General features: G+C 42.3%; 1 protein-coding gene across 2 annotated transcripts in view; it reads right to left on the bottom strand.

The window, feature by feature from the left end:
• The window catches only part of Piwil2 (piwi like RNA-mediated gene silencing 2), a 69,471-nt gene that overhangs the window by 28,944 nt on the left and 19,767 nt on the right, over positions 1–20,760 (bottom strand). For both annotated transcript variants that reach the window (XM_045131624.1, XM_045131625.1), the window contains exons 10-13: positions 6,517–6,705; positions 5,318–5,402; positions 2,988–3,077; positions 383–523 (exon numbers count right to left, since the gene is read on the bottom strand). In XM_045131624.1, coding sequence (XP_044987559.1) covers positions 383–523; positions 2,988–3,077; positions 5,318–5,402; positions 6,517–6,705 — 505 coding nt within the window. The remainder of the gene's footprint in view (positions 1–382; positions 524–2,987; positions 3,078–5,317; positions 5,403–6,516; positions 6,706–20,760) is intronic.

Below are 20,760 nucleotides of genomic sequence, written 5' to 3'. Positions count from 1 at the left end.
AGGCTGAAGTAGGAGGACTGCAGTGAAATCAAGGCTCGCCTGGGCTACAGAGTAAATTCCAGATCCATCCAGACTACGGTGAGACCCTGTCCTTGCAAAAAAATAGTAGTAATTTGGTCTGGAAAACTAAAATGAAAGAAACTTCTAAGTCAATATTTTTCTTATTATCAAACTGACCAAAAATCAGTAACTCTGAGCTATAGGAAATACAGAAGAAACTAACTGCAAATGATACTAGTAAATTAAGTCAAGTAAATACAAGTACTATGATTGGGATGGAAAAAAATGTTAAGAATAAAGGCAAAAGTCCACAATGAAGAGAGGTGGGAGTGTTACCATCTCGTCCCACATAGGTTCGCTGCATGCACTATCTCTGCTTTACCTTGTGCACATCCTTCTGCAGACAGAGCCCCCATCGCATCAGCTCACTGTTGGCTGTTTCATTCTTCGAAATTCTTTGCAGCAAGCATTCCAAAGCACTATGGTGTTGTTTGGGGCTCAGATTGATCTGCTGGGTCAAATCCTAGGTAGAATTATAGTGAAGGTAGTAAGTTATAAGTGCTACCTCCTTTAATATGAGGTTTAAATAAACCTCAATGTGTCTGAAATGTTTCCATAAGAAACACAAAATTCTACTCATCCCTGATAAAATCAGAGGAAAGCTTCAAATATCTCCAAGAAATTTCATAAATATCTTGCAGGAATGTGAATTAAATGTTTTTTGTGTATGTAGTATGTGTGGGGAGTATGTGTGTGCACATGTATGTGGGATATGTATCTGTATTGCAGGTGCGCTTGCAGGTGCACACTGCGGATTTTTGCAAGCCCCAATCTCCACTCTCTGCTCTCCACAAGACTGCAGTTTACAAGCATGTTTGAACACCCTCAGCTGTCTCAGCTGTTTACATGGGTCCTGGGAGTCAAGGAAGTCTAGGCATATACATATACATATATGAGAAAGAGAGGTAGAGAGAAAGAATGGGTACACCAGAGTCTCCAGCCATGGCAAACAAACTCCAGACACATGCACCACATTGTGCAACTGGCTTATGTGGGACCTGTGGAATTGAACCTGAGTCCTTTGGCTTTGCCAGCAAGCACCTTATATGCTAAGACATCTCTCCAGCCCTGGCTTTTGTTTTATTAAAGTAGTGTCTCACTCTAGCCCAGGCTAACCTGGAACTCATTAGGTAACCCAGACTGACCTCAAAAGGTGATTTGTGGGCCGGGCATGGTGGCACATGCCTTTAATCCCAGCACTTGGGAGGCAGAGGTAGGAGGATTACTGGGAGTTCAAGGCCACCCTGAGACTACATAGTGAATTTCAGGTCAGCCTGGGCCAGAGTGAGACCCTACTTCGAATAACCAAAAAAAAAAAAAAAAAAAAGTCATTTGTGGAACTCATGGTAACCCTCCTACTATAGCCTCCAGAGTGCTGGGATTATAGCTATGAGATACTATGCCTGGCTGTAGAAAACAAAACAAAACAAAAACCTTTTTTCTGCTTTGTTTTTTGAGGTAGAGTCTCACTAATCCAGGCTCACCTGGAATTTACTGCGTAATCAGTCTTAGGATGTCCTCGAACTCACGGTGATCCTCCTACCTCTGCCTCCTGAGTACTAGGATTAAAGGCGTGCGCCTCCACAACCAGCTAACCATTTTTATTAATTTTTTTTAAGTTACTGATTTTGTCAGGCGTGGTAGTGCACACCTTTAATCCCAGCACTCAAGAGGCAGAAGTAAAAGGATCACTGTGAGTTCAAAGCCACCCAGAGACTACACAGTGAATTCCAGGTCAGCTTGGACTGCAGTGAGACCCTACCTCAAAAAAAACAAACAAACAAAAAAATTCCTTTCTTAAATCATCTTCTGAATATAAAATTCCCAAGTAAGTCTATAAAATAGGTGCAAAGGGGACTTGAGTACACCCATATGTAATCTGGGAAAAGGTGGAGTAGAGGAAGCTACAAGCTACATGCTAGCCTCCAAATAAAACAGGAGAACAGCAAACCATATTCAGGGTTATGCTTTGGCCTCTTGTACTAGCAATTCAACTTCACCACAAGGTACTTTTTTGCCCAAAAGTTGCCACTGCACTGACTCAATATATACTCTGTAGATGCTTGAGTAGTCTCTAACACGTGTGTGAAGATTCTGAATCATATAGGTCACTGCCTTAGGTTTCTGGGACCCCAAATTGTACAATTGCTGTTTAGAATGTCTACAAGGCTATATAGATAATGAACAATCATAAAGTCATTAGGCAACTGGGAGTTGTGGGGAAGAGGCCTTGACCTACATAGTGAAATGTCAGAAGGTAAACATGAAAGGAACCTCCCTAAGGGATGTTCAGCTTCATACTGGCTCCTTATGATGCCACTAAAAGTCCTGCATGGCACTGGATCCTGAATGAACCAGGGAAGTGAAGTGGCCAAGAGCATGAACAGCAAGCAAGGGTGGCAGGTAGAGCTAGAGGCTTGACTGCACACTGCCCTGTGGCTGCTGAGACCATCCTGCCTCTCAGCTACTCCTCCCAGGACCTCAGAACCTCTGATGATGAGCAACTATCTTCATCTTCCCATTTGCTAACTCCCTGCCTCATTCTCCACTGCACTTTAAAATAAACTGACAACTTATAGAAACACTACAGTGATTTGGTGGTTAATGTGACCAGTGAAGCATTATCTGACTGGGGAGGATAAGGACAGGGCTGCTTCTCTGTACTTAAGAATCCAGTGCCCATACTGTTCTAATGATCTACAAAAGGACACTGTGATATATTTTTCTATATCGTGCATGGAAAGAGACATGGATCATGTTTCACAAAGGAAAACTAGAGCCAAGAACAAAGGAGTGACCCAGGTGACAATTCAGACAGGAGTCAGAGCTAAACTTGAACTACAGCCCTATTCTAACTTGGGCTACTGTCCCAAGGATAGCTACTTAAAGTAGGCACTCTTACTCCCCTCAAAATGCAGGACTCCAACCTTCATGGCCCTGAAGTCCTTCTTCATCTTCTCTGGGATCCCTGTCATGAAAGAGAGCTCCGGTAGCAGCAGGATTTCACTCTTCAGCAGCTTTGATAAGAAAACAGGAAGTAAGGCAATGGAGAGGATGGGGTCCACCGGAACATACAAAATGGTTTACAATGACAGAAGACTTGCCCCTAAGGAACATTAAACCCCAGGGGAAAGGTCAGGGAACCACTTAGGTATTCTACCTCAGTCACAATACAGATAGCCTGCTGTGTTAGGTAAAGGGGTGGAAACTGTCAAAAAGAAAAACTGAAAAACAAAACAGTTTTGTCCTTCTTGAATCTCAAAACAACAACACAAACCATCTTGTCAAACTCCTTCTCTCCCCTCCTCTAATCCTACTGATGGTCCAATATGACAGTTAAGACAGGAAGTAAGGAAACAATGCATTTCTGTGGGCCCCTCCCCTGTGGAAATAAATTATCTACATCTTTCCTACTGCATCCAGACATGTATGTGTGTATGTATATGGAGTAATGTGGCACCCCATAGGCTTGCCTGCAGCAGGGAGGCACTTGCCTAAGGTGGCCGGAGCAGAACGTTGGGTGTCCTGCTCCATTAACTTTTCTGCTTGTCTTGTTTTGAGCTACAGTCTTTTTACAGATTCTGGAACTAAAGGGGCTCTAATGATTCCAAGGACTCTACAGGGCTGAGGTTAGAAGCACTTGTGGTCACACCCAGCTGATTACATGAAAACTGGAGATCTGAACTCTGGCAGGCCCTCGCACTTGTACGGGAAGTGTACTTAACTGCTCAGACTCTCTCCAGGCCTGCTTTTTTTTGAAACTTTTTAAAAAATATATTTTGTTTATCTGTGAGAGGAAGAAGGAGATAGAGAGAATGGGCATGTCAGGGCCTCTAGACAATGCAAATGGAATTCAAGACACATGTGCTACCTTGTGCATGTGGCTTACATGGTTACTAGGGAATTAAGTCTGAGTTCTGAGGCTTCAGAGCCAAGTGCCTTAACTGATAAGCTATCTCTCCATCTCTACACTATTTTAAAGTGAATTTAAGGATATTTACTAATTTTATTATTTTATTTTATAGTTTATTTCTTATTATTTTATTATTTTTTTTTATTTTTTTAATTTTGTTTTGTTTTTGTTTTGTTTTTTTGTTTTTCGAGGTAGGGTCTCACTCTGGTCCAGGCTGACCTGGAATTAACTCTGTCATCTCAGAGTGGCCTTGAACTCATGGCGATCCTCCTACCTCTGCCTCCTGAGTGCTGGGATTAAAGGTGTGCGCCACCACGCCCGGCTAAATTTTTTAAATTTTTATTAGCATTTTCCATGATTTAAAAAAAAACCCATGGGGCTGGAGAGATGGCTTAGCGGTTAAGCGCTTGCCTGTGAAGCCTAAGGACCCCGGTTCGAGGCTTGGTTCCCCAGGTCCCACGTTAGCCAGATGCACAAGGGGGCGCACGCGTCTGGAGTTCGTTTGCAGTGGCTGGAAGCCCTGGCGCGCCCATTCTCTCTCTCTCCCTCTATCCGTCTTTCTCTCTATGTCTGTCGCTCTCAAATAAATAAAAAAAAAAAAACCCATGGTAATCCCCCCCCCATTTCTATTTTATTATTTTTGATGTAAGGTCTCACTCTAGTCCACCTGATATTCACTCTGTAGTCTCAGGGTGGCCTCAAACTCACAATCCTCCTACCTCTGCCTCCCAAGTGCTGGGATTAAAGGTGTGTGTCACCACACCCAGTTTATTTTGTTTTTATTTATTTGAGAGAAAGAGAGAATGGGCATGCCAGGGCCTCTACCTATTGCAAATGAACCTCAGATGCATGCACCACCTTATGCATCTGGGTTTATGTGGGTACTGAAGAAATCAAACTTGGGTCCTTAAGCTTCACAAGCAAGCACCTTAGCTGCTATGCCATCTCTCTAGCTCCTGGATTTTTGTTTGTTTGTTTGTTTTTGAGACAGGGTCTTGCTATGTATAGCCCAGGCTGGCCTTGAACTCACAGTAATCCTGCCTCAGCCTCTGGAGTGCTAGGATCATAGGCATGTGCTCAAATTAGTTTTAATCTTCATATACAGGAAATTTTCCTTATCTCATCAACCTAAACGTTCATGTGAGTATTTAGCTCTTCCTTGTGGGGATTCAAAAGCAAATCCTACCAGTGTGACATGGCACCTGCCTAGAAAAGAAAAATTTTGCCCAGTATTTCCCACCACACTATACTCACTCTGAACCCCTACCTTAAACCTTATGAAAGTTATAATAAGCAGTTGACAGGACAGAGGACTTCTGCTCAAAGCATAAACCAGAAACTCACTGTACCACGGTTATTCTGTCTCTCACTGGGCCTGTGGATGAGCAATGGTTGATCTTCTTCTTTAACTGTGATCCCATAGTTTTTGCTAAAGTGAAGGAGGAGGGCAAAAAAAAAAAAAAAGTGTTACCAATACTACAGAAACTCCCCATGTCTTTTCTCTGGGCTCGCTGCACCTTATAATTTACACAATACCTTTATCAAGAATCCATTGTAAACAGATTAACACAAAACTGGAAAAAGCAGGCTGAAGGTGTCTTACTAATAGAGAATGGATATTAAAAATCCTGGAAAGGAGCTTGGAGTGGTGACGCACACCTTTAATCCCGGCACTAGGGAGACAGGTAGAAGGATCGCTGTTGAGTTCAAGGCTACCCTAAGACTACATAGTGAATTTCAGGTCAGCCTGAGCTGAAGTAAGACCCTACCTCAAAGAAATAAACAAACAAAAAATCCAGCAAAGGGGCTGGAGAGATGCCTTAGCGGTTAAGGAGTTTTCCTGCAAAACCTAAGGACCCATGTTCAACTCTCCAGATACCATATAAGCCAGATGCACAAGGTGACACAAGCATGCAAGGTCACACGTGTACTATGTGGTACACATGTCTGGAGTTCAATTATAGTGGCTGTAGGTCCTGGAACACCAATTCATCCATCCATCCTTCATTCCTCCCTCCCTCTCTCTCCCGCATTAAAAAATACAAAGCCAGCCAGGCGTGGTGGCGCACGCCTTTAATCCCAGCACTCGGGAGGCAGAGGTAGGAGGATCACCGAGAGTTCGAGGCCACCCTGAGACTACATAGTGAATTCCAGGTCAGCCTGAGCCAGAGTGAGACCCTAACTCGAAAAACCAAAAAAAAAACAAAGCCAGTCTGTTGGGGCTTGCCTCAAAAAAATAGTAATAATAAAAATCCAGGAAGAATATGCATCAGGCTAAAGGACCCAGGTAATCAAAAGGTGAAACGATAACTGAATGATTAATGATTTGAATTTAACCTCTCTAACCAAACTCCCAACAAAATGAGCAAAATACACACACACGCGTGCACACACACACACAAATTCAAAGCCCTGAGATTAATCTATGTTGGTTCTAGTTCTATGCTGTCATGGAACTCAGTATCCTCTGCAGACTAGGAGACTCCATCTCACTCCCAACCCCACCCCCACCCTCAGGCCCAAACCTAGTCTCTTCTTTCCACCTGTAGTATTCCAGGAATGTGATTTCCTTTCCATCAGACATCATGAAGCTGTCTTTGGGGGTCTTATTCCAGTCAATATCATCAATTCGGTAGGTGCGGTTGTTGTAGCGGGTGATGATGATGTTGCCAACCAGAAGCTTGCTGCACTCATCCTGGAAGTGTTCTTTGCTCTGCTGATAAATGGCATGCCTTTGGAAAGAGGTAAGAGACTTAATCATGCTTGTACACATAGGGCAGTATGAAAGGGACAGGGGACTTGAGTAAGTAGAAAAGGGATTAAAGGTCCAAATGGTTGTATCACAGCTAAATACTATCAGAAGGCTACAGCTGTGTCTTTTAGGAAGAGATGGGCCTCTGTTTTGTTTTGTTTTTGAGAGACAGTCTTACTACGTACCCTTGGCTGGCCTGGAATTTGCTATGCAGACCAAACTGTCTTCAAATTTATCATATTCTTCCTGGTTCTGCCTTACAAGTACTGGAATTACAGGCAGGTCTGCCCCACCATGCCCAGAATCTTATTTTTTTTTAATGAGAGAGAGATAAACATAGAGATAATAGGCGTGCCAGGGCCTTCAACTTCTGTAACTCAACTTCAGATGCATTACTTTGTCCATCTGGCTGATGTGGGTCCTGGGGAATTGAACCTGGGTCCTTTGGCTTTGCAGGCCTGTCTCCTTAGGGCCGGGATTAAAGGTGTGTGCCACCACTCCAAGCTCCTTTCCAGGATTTTTAATATCCATTCTCTATTTATTAGTTAAGACATCTTCAGCCTGCTTTTTCCAGTTTTGTGTTAATCTGTTTGCAGATGCCTTAACACTAAGCCATCTCTCCTGCCCCATCTTTTGTTGTTGTTGTTGTTTTTGAGGTAGAGTTTCACTCTAGCCCAAGTGACCTGGAGCTCACTGTACAGCCCCAGGCTGGCCTCCAACTCACAGTGATCCTTCTAGCTAAGCTTTCCAAGCGCTGGGATTAAAGGCTTACACTACCATCACTAACTGATACAAGCATCTTTTTTTTGTTGTTGTTTTGATTTTTTGAGGAAGGGTTTCACTTTAGGCTGACCTGGAATTCACTCTGTAGTCTCAGGGTGGCCTCAAACTCATGGCAATCCTCCTACCTCTGCCTCCCTAGTGTTAGGATTAAAGGCATGCGCCACCACACTGGGCTCTTTTCACTACTTTTACTAACTTTCTTGGTTACGTTGGTGGCACACGGGTCATTCTAGGCTAGAGTGAAACACTACCTCAAAAAAAAAAATTTTTTTTTAAAGAGTGAAAAGATAAAAATCATACCAAGAGGGAGCTGGAGAGATGGCTTGATGGTTAAGGTGCTTACCTATACAGCCTAAAGACTCAAGTTCAATTCCCCAATGCCCACATAAGCCAGATATACAAGGTGGCACATGCATTTGGAGTTCGTTTGCAGTGGCTACAGGCCCTGGTGTGCCCATTCTTCTCTCTTTGCCCCTCTCTCTCTCAAATAAATAAACAAACAAACATGTCAACAACAAAGGTACTTTTACCATCAAAACAACTGTTACTCATTTTTGGTTTTCTGAGATAGGTTCACACTCTATAGTCCTGGCTGGATTAGTTTTACTATGTAATCCATGCTAGTTTTGAACTCTCAGCAATCCTCCTGCCTCAAATCTCCTCAGTGCTGGAGTTCTAGGTATGTACCAACATCCCTAGTCCATGCTATGTTACACCAAAATTTCTAGAATACAGCTTGCAAGAGGGACAAGAATAGCATTATTTAAGCTGTCTGTGCCCTTTCCTTGCTGAGAAAAGGAATTACATTCAAGTACCCAGCAAAAGGCAGACACTGGTTACAACTGTATATAAGGCAATATGAGAAACAAAGAGGAGTCAAAAAATCTAAGAGTCAAATGGTTACAATGCTGAAGACCCAGAGATGAAAGGCTCATGATGGACAAACATCCTTTTCAAGTAGCCTATGTATAGAAACATAATAAAGGTAGCACAAGAAACTCATGGACACCTGGACAGTAAAGGCTATGTCACAGAGGCAGTGCTGCCAAGAAGACAGATGTGCAGCAAAAGTGGATGGGACAGGGCTTGAGCAACACTACAGCCAGAGGAACATACAATCAGGGACTAGGAATGGGTGGAGGCTGGAGACAGTTCCTGAAGGCAGGTATCCCACACAAGCACATATATATGCCTAACCCTCAGGAACTACAGACCTTGACAGACATATGAAGAGATTTTTAAAAAAAGGCTCTGTAGTCAAAAAAAAAAAAAAAAAAAAGCTGAGGACCCTCTGAATCTCATAAACTCTTCATAAACACACTTAGCATATCAAGTTCAGAGGCCTGCTACTGTAAAGAAGATGGTTGATTTGCTTATATTTTTCCCATGGTGCCTTGTGCATGCTAGGCAAGTCCTCTACTACTTAACTGCATTCTGAGTGGCCCTTCTCCCCCCACCCCGTTTTTAAAAACTACTTATTTGAGAAAAAGAATGGGTGTGTCAGGGCCTCCAGCCACTGCAAACGAACTCCAGCTACCCTCTTGTACATCTGGCTTATGTGGGTTCTGGGGAAATGAACAGAGGTCCTTTGGCTTTGCAGGCCAACATCTTAACTGCTAAACCATCTCCAGCCACCACCACCCCCTTTTTTTTTGAGGTAGGGTCTTACTCTAGCTCAGGCTGACCTTGAATTTACTATATAGTCTCAGGGTGGCCTTGAACTCACAGCAATCCTTCTACCTCTGCCTCCCGAGTACTGTGATTAAAGGCATGTGCCTCTACACCCAGCTTTTTTGTTTTGTTTTTATCTTTTTCTTTTCTGTTTTTTTTTTTTTAATTTTTATTTATTTATTTGTGAGTGACAGACACAGAGAGAAGGACAGACAGAGGGAGAGAGAGAGAGAATGGGCCGGGCTTTCAGCCACTGCAAACGAACTCCAGACGCATGCGCCCCCTTGTGCATCTGGCTAACGTGGGACCTGGGGAACTGAGCCTCGAACTGGGGTCCTTAGGCTTCACAGGCAAGCGTTTAACCGCTAAGCCATCTCTCCAGCCCTCTTTTTTGTTTTTTGAGGTAGTGTTTTCACCCTGGCCCAAGATGACCTTCAATTCAATATGTAGTCTTAGGGTAGCCTTGAAGTCACTGCAATCCTCCTACCTCTACTTCCCAGGTGGTGAGATTAAAGGTGTATACCACCATGTCCAGCAATTTTTTGTTTCTGAGACAGGTTCTTGCTAAAATGCCCAAGCTGAGCTTGAACTTGCTCATCTTCCTGAGTAGGTGGGATTATGGGCCTGTTTCTTACCTCTAATTTTTTAAACATTTTATTTACCTATTTTACTTATTTGAAACAGAGAGAGGAGGAGAGAGAGAATGGTTATACCAGGGCCTCCAGCCACTGCAAACAACTCCAGACTCATGCGTCCCCTTGCACATCTGGCTAACCTGGGTCCTGGGGAATTGAACCTGGGTCCTTTGGTTTTGCAGGCAAATGCCTTAACCACTAAGCCATTCCTCCAGCCCCTTACCTCTAACTTTTTAACCATACTCCTCCCTGCCCTTTCAGTTTTTATCCCACTGAGTAGCTTTTACCAATCTGGGCAATTAGTACTGTATAGAACTAGTCTTCAGAAAGACTGCAGAAAGTGACAACCAGCAAAGATGTGACAATTCAACATTGACCCTGCAACCAAGAAGCCTGGATTTAAACCTGGGCTCTGCCATGGACGAGCCTGTGAAGGTTTGAGCAAGTTACTTAACCTCTGAATACCTTGGTTTCCTCGTGGGAAAGTGGGATTAGTATAAGCACCTAACTTGTGCTTTGAGAAAAGGAAAGGATTTTATAAAGCACTCAATGCCTATGTGTACTACAAATACTAGAAATGTGCTACAAACATTATCACTAGTGTTTACTTAATACACACCAGGTTCCATATGTATGTGTTTGACCTTTTAAAGTGAATTACTAGGTTGAATAGTAGGTAATATATGTGTGACTTTATCCCATCAGTTAGCTTGAATACAGAGGAAATATTGCTATGGGTAGTTCAAAATACACATATGTAATTATGAAAGTCAAAAACAGATACTATGCTGATACAGGAGTACATGCCTGTAATAACAGTACTATGAAAAAGATGGACATGTGGTGCACGCCTTTAATCCCATCACGTGGAAGGCAGAGGTAGGAGGATCACCATAAATTCAAGGCCACCCTGAGACTACACAGTGAATTCAGGTCAGCCTGAGCCAAAATGAAACCCTACCTCAAAAAACATACATACATATACATATACATATCTATTAGTGCTGTGATCACAGTGAGTTCAAGATCAGCTTGTGCTACATAAATAGTAAGTTCCAAGACAGTGTAGGCTATAAAGCAAGACTCTCTCCAAAAAAAAAAAAAAAAAAAAAAAATCCAGGCATGCATGCATGCAATCCTAGCACTCAAAGAGGCAGAGGCAAGAAGAAAGCTACAAGTTTTAGGACAACCTGGTCTACAGAAGTTGTTCCAGGTAGTACTACATATACAAAAAAAAAAAAAAAAAAAAAATCAATCAATCAAACAAATAAATACTTAAAATTGAGGCACAAGAAAAATTCTTTTTAAAGACCTCCTGGGCTGGGGAGATGGCTCAGCAGTTGAAGTTGAAGCGCTTACTTGCAAGGACTGCTGGCCTGGGTTCTATTCTCCAGGAGCCACATAAATCCAAATGCATCAAGCAGCACATGCATCTGAAGTTTGTCTCCAGTGACAGAAGGCCATACTCAGCCCAGACTCTCTCTCCTTGCAAAAAAAAAAAAAAAAAAAAAAAAAATCCCCAATTTGGGTGCAGGAGAGATGGCTTAGTGTTTAAGGCGTTTGCCTGCAAAGCCAAAGGACCTTGATTTGATTCCTCAGGAACCACGTAAGTCAGATGTACAAGGTGGTATATGAGTCTGGAGTTCGTTTGCAGTGGCTGGAGGCCTTGGGGTGCCAATTCTCTCTCTCTCTCTCCCTGTCTCTCTCTCTCCCTCTCTTAAATAAAATTTTTAAAAACTTGAAAAAATCCCCAATTTGGAGACAGACCTCACAAATATATATATTTTAAGTATATTCTAAGCCATGTATGGTGCTGTATGCCTTTAATCCCAGCACTTGGGAGCCAAAGGTACGGGAAATGTGGTGAGTTCAAGGCCATCCTGAGACTACATAGTGAATTCCAGGTCAGCTTGGGCTAGAGCTAGAACCTACCTTAAAAAAACAAAACAAAAAGTACATTCTTGGGCTGGAGAGATGTCTTTGCAATTAAGGCGCTTGCCTGTGAAGCTTAAGGACTCAGGTTTAATTCCCCAGTGCCCATGTAAGCCAGATGCACCAGGTGGCACATATATCCGGAGTTCACTTGCAGTGGATAGTTGCCCTGGTGCACCTGTTAGGACAAAATGGAGTCACTGAGGACAGCAGGAGGGTGACAGAGACATAAGGAAGTGAGTCATCCACATTCTTCAGGGAACTGTCCAGCCATTATCCCTTCTTTGCCTAACAATGCCCCACATCTAGGTTTTCTGCCTCCTTATCTCCTACCTGGTCACTGTTCTAGTTTCACAATGTAGCTATTTCCCTTCCTCACCTTCCCCTAACTGAAGAACTCAACATAGTCCACTATTTGTAATCTCGAAGCTGACTGTGCTCCATTCTTGAGAGTCAGTCCTGGCAGCTAGAGCTTTCCCTGAATAAAAGCTTCCATCTTTGCCTCACTGTGGTCTCCGTGGTCTTGGTCACTCCTGAACCTTATAGCACCCATTCTCTCTCTCTCCTCTCTATGTGCCTCTTTCTGAAATAAATAAATAAAATAATTTTAAAAACACACCTGATATGATGGTACACGCCTTTAATCCCAGCACTTGGGAGGCAAAGGTAGGAGAATCACTATAAGTTCAAAGCCAGCCTGAGACTACATAGTGAATTTCAGGTTAGCCTGGGCTAGAGTGAGACCCTATCTCAAAAATAAGTACATTTCAGGGGCTGAAGAGATGGCGTAGTCCTTAAGGCACTTGCCTGCGAAACCTAAGGACACAGGTTTGATTCCCTAGTACCCACATGCACATACTGGCACATTCATCTGGAGTTCATTTGCAGTGGCTAGATGCCTTGGACACCCATTCTCTAACTGCCTCTTTCTCTCTCTCAAATAAATAAAAATGAAATAATTTTTTAAAAAGTACATTCTGGGGTTGGAGAGATGGCTTAGCAGTCAAGGCACTTGCCTGCAAAGCCTCAAGACCCATGTTAAACTCTCTAGATCCCACATAAGCCACACAGACAAAGGTCACACATGCCCACCAGGTGGCACAAGCGTTTGGAGTTTGAATGCAGTGGCTGAGGCCCTGGAGTGCCAATTTTCTCTCCCTCTCTCTCTCTCTCTCTCTCTCAAAAAAAGTATACTCTGTGCTGGAGAAATGCTTCAGTGGTTAAAGATGCTTACTTGCAAAGCCTGATGGCCTTGGTCTGATGTGACCCCATAAAGGTAGATACACAAAGTAGTGCATGCATCTGGAGTTTGTTTGCAGTGGCAGGCGGCCTTGGTGCCTGAAAATTAATTAAGTCAATTGGCAGGGCTAGAAAGATGGCTCAGCAGTTAAGGCACTTGCCTGCAAAATCAAAAGAACCAAGCTTGATTCCCTGGTACTCATGTAAAGCTAGATGCACATGTGTCTAGAGTTCGTTTGCAGTGGCTGGAGGTCCTGGCACATTCATTCTGTCTTTCTCTCTCTCCCTTTCAAATAAATGTTTTTAAAAAATCAACTGGCATGCCAGGTGTGGTGGCACATGCTTTTAATCCCAACACTCCCAATACTCGGAAGGCAGAGGTAGGAGGAGCGCTGTGAGTTCAAGGCCACCCTGAGACTCCACAGTGTATTCCAGGTCAGCCTGGGCTAACTAGATCCTACTGCAAAAAAAAAAAAAAGAGTCTTCTGGTTAAGATGGTAGAATAGGAGCCATCAAAGTAACCTGGGAGAAAAGGAGACAAGATACTGGGGTTCTGCTTGAACCCCACATTCAGTGGGTTTGAGGTGTTTGCACAAGTGGAGATTTGTCTGCTGGCAAAGCTGTGGAGCCAGCAGACAAATCTCCACTCCAAGTGGAGTGGGTTCAAGACCAGGCACAAGCAAGGGTTTCTGCCAGCCAAGCACCAGAGCCATCCACACAACTGGCAAGTTTGGGGTCTATATTCCAGCTTGAATTTGTCACCAGAGTGTCAGGGCCATCTGCACACATGGTGTGATTGGGACCTGGGCACAAGTGGGGTTTTGTCTGCTGTCAAGAGTGATGATTGGAGCATACACAAACAAGGATCTGCCTGCCCATATTGTGCCCAAGCCATTCCCACAATTGCGTGACTCAAGCAAACCCCACAACCACTGTGATTAAGGTCCAGCCCCAATGTCAGGACATCCCTCCCTCACTCTACCTGTCACCAGTGGCCTCAACACCAAGGATCAGAACGCCCTTAGTACAAGGAGACAGGGCCCTGCCAGGTCACTGAGCTGGCCCGGATTCCCAGGCTCCCACCTAGAATCACTAGGAGACTACATACACAAGTAAGACCCTCCTCAGACTAGAATGCACACATCCTCAACCTGCAGATACACCACCATCCCATTCCCACTGTGATCAAACCTCAACAGGGTACTTCACAGATTCCACAAGTGCTACTCATTGCTACATTTTTAGTAAAACAAGACAACTACTTCTATATGGACAAACCCCAATGTAAAACTACGCAAGAGAACAAGCCAAGACAACCCCACTAACGATGCCTAGTCATGTAATGGAAACCTCCAGTGCAAACCTACAGGAAACTCCAGCCACAGAACCCAAAAATGAAACTATAATAAGCATAGTAAACAAACTTAATGAGGCCATAAACAAAATGCTGGAAGAAATAGAACAGAAGCCAGGCATGGTGGCACACAACTTTAATCCCAGCACTCAGGAGACAGAGGTAGGAGGATCGCTGTGAGTTTGAGGCCACCTGGAGACTACAAAGTGAATTCCAGGTCAGCCTGGGCTAGAGTGAGACCCTACCTCATGAAAAAAAAAAAAAAAGAAAGAAAAAGAAAAAGAAATAGAAGAGAATCCACATAAACTATTCACAAAAGAATTTAAAGCATGGATAAATGAAGAAGCTCAACAAAAAGAATTCAACACATGCCTTAATAAAACAAATATAATTAAAAAGAAAACAGAAAAGGAAATGGAGAAGAATAAAAAAAATAAACTCAATAGCAGTGGAATAAACTCAAGAGCATATAATCAAATGCAGGAATGAATTCTAAGAAACAACAAGCAAATAAAAAATAAATGAAACTGAATTAAAGAGATGGGAGATGCTAAAGAGAGAAACATAATGGAAAACAAAACTAAAATAACATTTTTTTTTAATGAGTGAGTGAATGAGACAAAGACTCAGCACACCAGGGACTTTAGCCACTGCAAACCAACTCCAGATGCGTGCACCGCCTTGCGCACGTGTGCCACCTATGTGCGTGCACCACCTTGCGCACATGTGCCACCTATGTGCGTGCACCGCCTTGCGCACGTGTGCCACCTATGTGCGTGCACCGCCTTGTGCACGTGTGCCACCTATGTGCGTGCACCGCCTTGCGCACGTGTGCCACCTATGTGCGTGCACCACCTTGCGCACGTGTGCCATCTATGTGCATACACTGCCTTGTGCATATAGCTTCTGCGGGTTCTGGGGAAACAAATCTGGGTTCTTAGGCTTCACAGGCAAATGCCTTAACTGCTAAGTCATCTCTCTAGCCCTTTTTTGAATTTTGCTTTATTTTTTTAAATCTTATTTATTATTTGAGAGAACAAGAAAGGGACAGATGGTGGGGGGAGAAAATGGGCATGCCAGGGCCTTCAGCCACTGCAAATCAACTCCAGATGCATGGGCCACGTTGTGCATCTGTCTTACATCGATCCTGGGGAATCGAACCAAGGTCCTTTAGCTTTGCAAGCAAATGGCTTAACCACTAAACCCTCTCTCCAGCCCTTAATATTTTGTTTTCATTTATTTATTATTTACTGGAGATAGAGGGGGGGGGGAGGGAAAGAGGGAGGAAAAACATGGGCATGCCAGGGCTTCTAGCTATTGCAAACAAATTCCAGACACATGAGCCACCCACAAGGTGCATCTGGCTTTTTTGAGTTCTGGGGAATCAAACCTGGGTCCTTAGTCTTCACAGCAAGTGCCTTACCACTAAGCCATCCCTTAACCCTGAAATATTTCTTTTAAAAGGCTACCAAGGGACTGGAGCGATTTCTCAGTGGTTAAGGTGCTTGCCTGCAGAGCCAAAGGACCCTGGTTTGATTCCCCAGGACCCACGTAAGCAAGATACGCAGGTGGCACATGCGTCTGGAGTTTGTTTGCAGTGGCAGGAGGCTCTGATGCACACACTCTTTCTCTCTATCTGCCTCTTTTCTCATTCTCTCTCTCTCTCTCTCTCTCTCTCTCTCTCTCTCTCAAATAAATAAAAGTTTAAAAGTAATAATAAAAGACTACCAAGAAAGCTTCACCAACAGAATAGACCACATGGAGGACAGATACTTAGAGCTTGAGGACAAGACAGAGGAAACAGACCAGCAGTCCAAAACAATGACAAGTTCAAGAAAACACACACGTGAACAAAATATGACGGAAAAGGGCCAAGTATTCAGATCATGGGCATACAAGAAGAAGAAATATAGGCCAAAGGCACGGAGACATCTTCAACAAATTATTGAAGAAAATTTCCCTAACCTTACTAAAGAGAGGCCCATCTCCAGGGAGGTCCCAGATGCCACCAAAATATTACAGGCCATTGCTGAGGTTTTAGGTTTCCCATCAAATATAGATTGGCAAGACCTTATTGCTGAAGATTCCACAAGCTTGGGATGCAATGTCACTAAAAAATCAAATTGGAGCTGAGGGGAAAACAACCTCCTCTGTAGACCAGCTAACAGAATGCTGGAGGAAGCTACACTACATGCAGCCCTATGGGAGAGAGAAATCATCAATGGTGATAAACAGCAGCAGACATTACAAATCTTAAGTTTAGCCAGGCAGGCCAAGTGATCCAATGGGTGTAACAGTAGCATGTCTGTTACAGAGGAAACCAACTGCCAACTGATCTCTAATTGGATATGGGAAGGAATATATGCCTGGTACTAAAAACCTAGTCAAAAGCCTATGGCAGGGAAGTCATGAGCCCTAGAGGAATAATGTCTGTTGTTGTCTGGCTAAAATTCATACATTATGCTCACCAAACTGCCCTGCAAGCATGTTTCTTAAATGTTCATACCCATATACTAATGCTACTCTCACTTCTGGTTAGAGAAGCTTTTCTTTTCAGATGGTGGTGACCTCTGCTCTGACTCAGAAGGCACATAGTGCTGAGAAGAAGTGACAGAGGAGTGTTCAGCACTGAGACATCTCTATCACACCTCCCAAGGCTCGGGGTCTATTATTGAAGAATGTAAGAGCCAAAGAAGGGTAGGACTGCTTATAATGCAATCCTCCAGACACAAAAAGGCCTGGATATCCAAGAGCTCACAGTGCCTGGTATTACCTACAAGATTCTCACAACAGAAAAAAAAGAAGATGACATAAATAAAAAAATAAAATAAAAAAGAGACTAATTGAGAGGGGGAGGAGATAGGATAGAGGGTGGATTTGTGAAGGGGAAAGTGAGGGAAAGGAGGGAATTATCATGGTTTGTTGTCTATAATTATGGAAGTTGTCAATAGAAACAAAAAAGTTATTTGTTTGTTTGTTTGTTTTTAAGAATGAAGACCTAAATTTGGATCCCCGGCACCCATGTAAAAATATCAGGTATGGTGTGTCCCTGTAATCCTAGCTGAAAAGGCAGAGACAGAAGGAACCTTGGGGTTTACTGGCTAGCTAATCTAACAAAAAGATAAGCTCTAGGTCCTTGGGAGACTGTAGCTCAAAATATGAGACTGAAGAAGACACCAGACATTGACCTCTGATCTCCACACAAGCGCATCCACACATGCCCAAATGCATGTGAATAAATACACAAATGCAAATAACATGGCTGTAAACAAAACAAAATATAAGAGTGGAATATTATTCCAAGAAAAGGCATTAAAATATTTCCTGTTTGAGTTTCTATGAGTTTATATAATACTCAAAATAGAAGAATATGGGCTGGAGAAATGGCTTAGAGGTTCAGGTGCTTGCCTGCAAAGCCAAAGGACACAGATTCAATTCCCCAGGACCCACGTAAGCCATATGCACAAGGGGATGCACTCATCTGGAGTTTGTTTGCAGTGGCTGGAAGCCCTGGGGCACCTATCTCTCTCTCTCCCCTGCCTATTTCTCTTTCTCAACTAAACAAATAAATTTTAAAAACATACAAGAATATAATTGCTTTGTTAAACACACACAGAAACTATCTTTCCTTTAAAAATAAAAAAGCTGTGCATGGCAGCATATGTCTTTAATCCCATCACCAAGGAGGCAGAGACAGGAGAACAGCCATGAGTTCAAGGCCACCCTGAGACTACATAGTAAATTCTAGGTCAGCCTGGGATAGAGCTAGACCCAACTTTGGAAAAATAAAATGATAATAATAATAAATTTTAAATTAGAAATTTAAGAAAGCAGATGTAGCTATGCTAATATCAGCCAAAGTAGATTTTAAAATAAAAGTAATAAATAAAGAAGGCCATTTCATACTCATTAAGGGAATAATACAGGAAGATACTACAATCATGAACTTATATGCACCAAACACAGGTGCACCAAATTTTATAAAGTAAAATCTATTAGATAATTAAGCAGAAATAACTTCCAAATGATAACAGGAGACTTTAATACCCAACTCTCATGAATAGACAGATCATATAAGCAGAAAATAATCAGAGAAATAAGGCAATACCATAGTTCAACTGGACTTAACAGACATCAACAGAACATTTCACCCTAAGTCCACAAAATACACATTATCAGGAGCTCACAGAAACTTCTCTAAAACAGATCATACATTGGGGCAAAAAACATGTCTCCACAAATTTAGGAAAACTGACACAACTCCCTGAATTATATCTGACCATAAAGCAAGAAAGCTAGAGATGTAAAAACAGAACAACAGGGGCTGGGGGATGTCTTAGCAGTTAAGGTTCTTGCCTGTGAAGTCTAAGGACCCAGGTTCAATTCTCCAGACCCCACATAAGCCAGATGCACATGATAGCGCATGCACGTGGAGTTCATCTGCAGTGGCTAGAGGCCCTGGTGCACCCATTCTCTCTCTTCTCCTCTCTCTACCTCTGTCTTTAATAAATTTTAAGTTTTTTTTTTTTTTTTAAGAGAACAACAGAAACTTCACCAGCACCTAGATACTGAATAACTATTTTATTTTTTGAGGTTGGGTATCACTATAGCCCAGGCTGACCTGGAATTCACTATGTGTTCTCAGGGTGGCCTCAAACACACAGTGATCCTCCTATCTCTGCCTCCTGAGGCCTGGGATTAAAGGTGTGCACCACCATGCCCAACTAAAACTATTAAACAATAAATGAATAAATACAATAAATAGGTAGCAAGAGCTGAATGATAATGAAAACACAACCTACACATACCCTAGGACACAATGAACACAGTCCTAAGAGAAAAGTTTAAAGCACTAAATGCCTACAGTATAAAAAAACTAAATCAGTAACTTAACCATCCATCTGAAGGCACTGGAAAACAAGAACAATCCAAATCCAATAGAAAGAAATAATCAAGATTAGAGTAAAAATCAATGAACTGGAAATTAAGAAAATAATTTTTAAAGTTGATAAAACAAGCAGGGCATGGTGATGCATGCCTTAAATACCAGCACTCAGGAGGCAGAGGTAGGAGGATCACCAAGTGTTTGAGGCTACCCTGAGACCACATAGAGCAAGACACCATCTCAAAAAACTAAGTTAAAAAAAGATGAAGAAGAGCTAGTTCTTCATGCAAGGTCACACATGCACACAAGGTGGCACATGCATCTGGAGTTTGACTGCAGTGGTTGGAGGCCCTAGCACACCAATTCTTTATCTCTAGCTCATTCTCATTCACTTTCTCATAAAAAAGAAAGAAAAACAAAACTAAGCCCGGATGAGATAAATTACCTGAATAGAGCTGTAACATTAAATGAGATTGAAAATATAATTAACAGCCTCCCCATAAAAAAAAAAAGTCGAGGCCCAGATGGATTCACTGCCTAATTCTACTAAACCTTCATTGAAGAATTAAAGTCATTATTTTACTCAACTGAAACACAAAATGCTTCTTGACTCCTATTAAACCAGCATAATACCAAAACAAGACAGAAGGTGGGCATGGTGGTACACACCTTTAATCCCAACACTTGGGAGGCAGACGTAGGAGGATCACCATGAGTTTGAGGCCACTCTGAGACTAGATAGTGAATTCTAGGTCTGACTACAGTGAAACTCTACCTACAACAGACCTAAAGCCTCTATCATACTCAATGGGGGAAAAGCTAAAGCATTCCAATTAAGGTCTGCAACTAGACAGAGGGGTCTACTCTCAGCACTGCTTTTCAACACAGTACTTGAAGTCTTACTCAAGTAACAAAGCAAGAGAAAAAAAAATAAAAGGAATACAAATTGGGAAGAGAGAAGTCAAACTACCCCTATTCACAAGTGACATGATTCTATACATGAAAATCAACTAATTTTACAAAAAAAAAAAAAAAACAAAAAACTCCTAGAAGTGATAAATGCTTCAACAAAGTGGCAAGATCTAAATTCAACTCACAAAAGTCAGTACCCTTCATATAGACCAATGACCAATATATGGAAAAAGAAATCATGGAAGCTGTCCTGTTTACAATAGGCAAAAATAAATAAATAAATAAATTATCTTAAAGTACCCCTAACCAAGTAAGTGAATGATCTGTACAATGAAAACATAAAAACACTGAAAAAAAATTAGAGGAAGACATAAGAAGATGAAATGACCTCTCATGCTCATGGAATGGAAGAATTAATATTGTTATAATGGCCATCCTACCAAAAGCAATCTACAGATTCAATACAATTCCAGTCAAAATCCCAGCAACATTCTTCATTGATTTAGAAAAGTCTATAAATTCATATGAAAACAGAAAAGGCCTTGGATAGCCAAAAATGTTAAATGCCCTTATGAAAAAAGACAACCTAAGCCAGATGTGGTAGCACAAACCTTTAATCCCAGC

The sequence above is a fragment of the Jaculus jaculus genome, chromosome 12 (genome assembly GCF_020740685.1).
Source record: "Jaculus jaculus isolate mJacJac1 chromosome 12, mJacJac1.mat.Y.cur, whole genome shotgun sequence".
Lineage (NCBI taxonomy): Eukaryota > Metazoa > Chordata > Mammalia > Rodentia > Dipodidae > Jaculus > Jaculus jaculus.
Note: the sequence above shows the minus strand (reverse complement) of the source record. Positions and strands in the feature narration are given on the sequence as shown.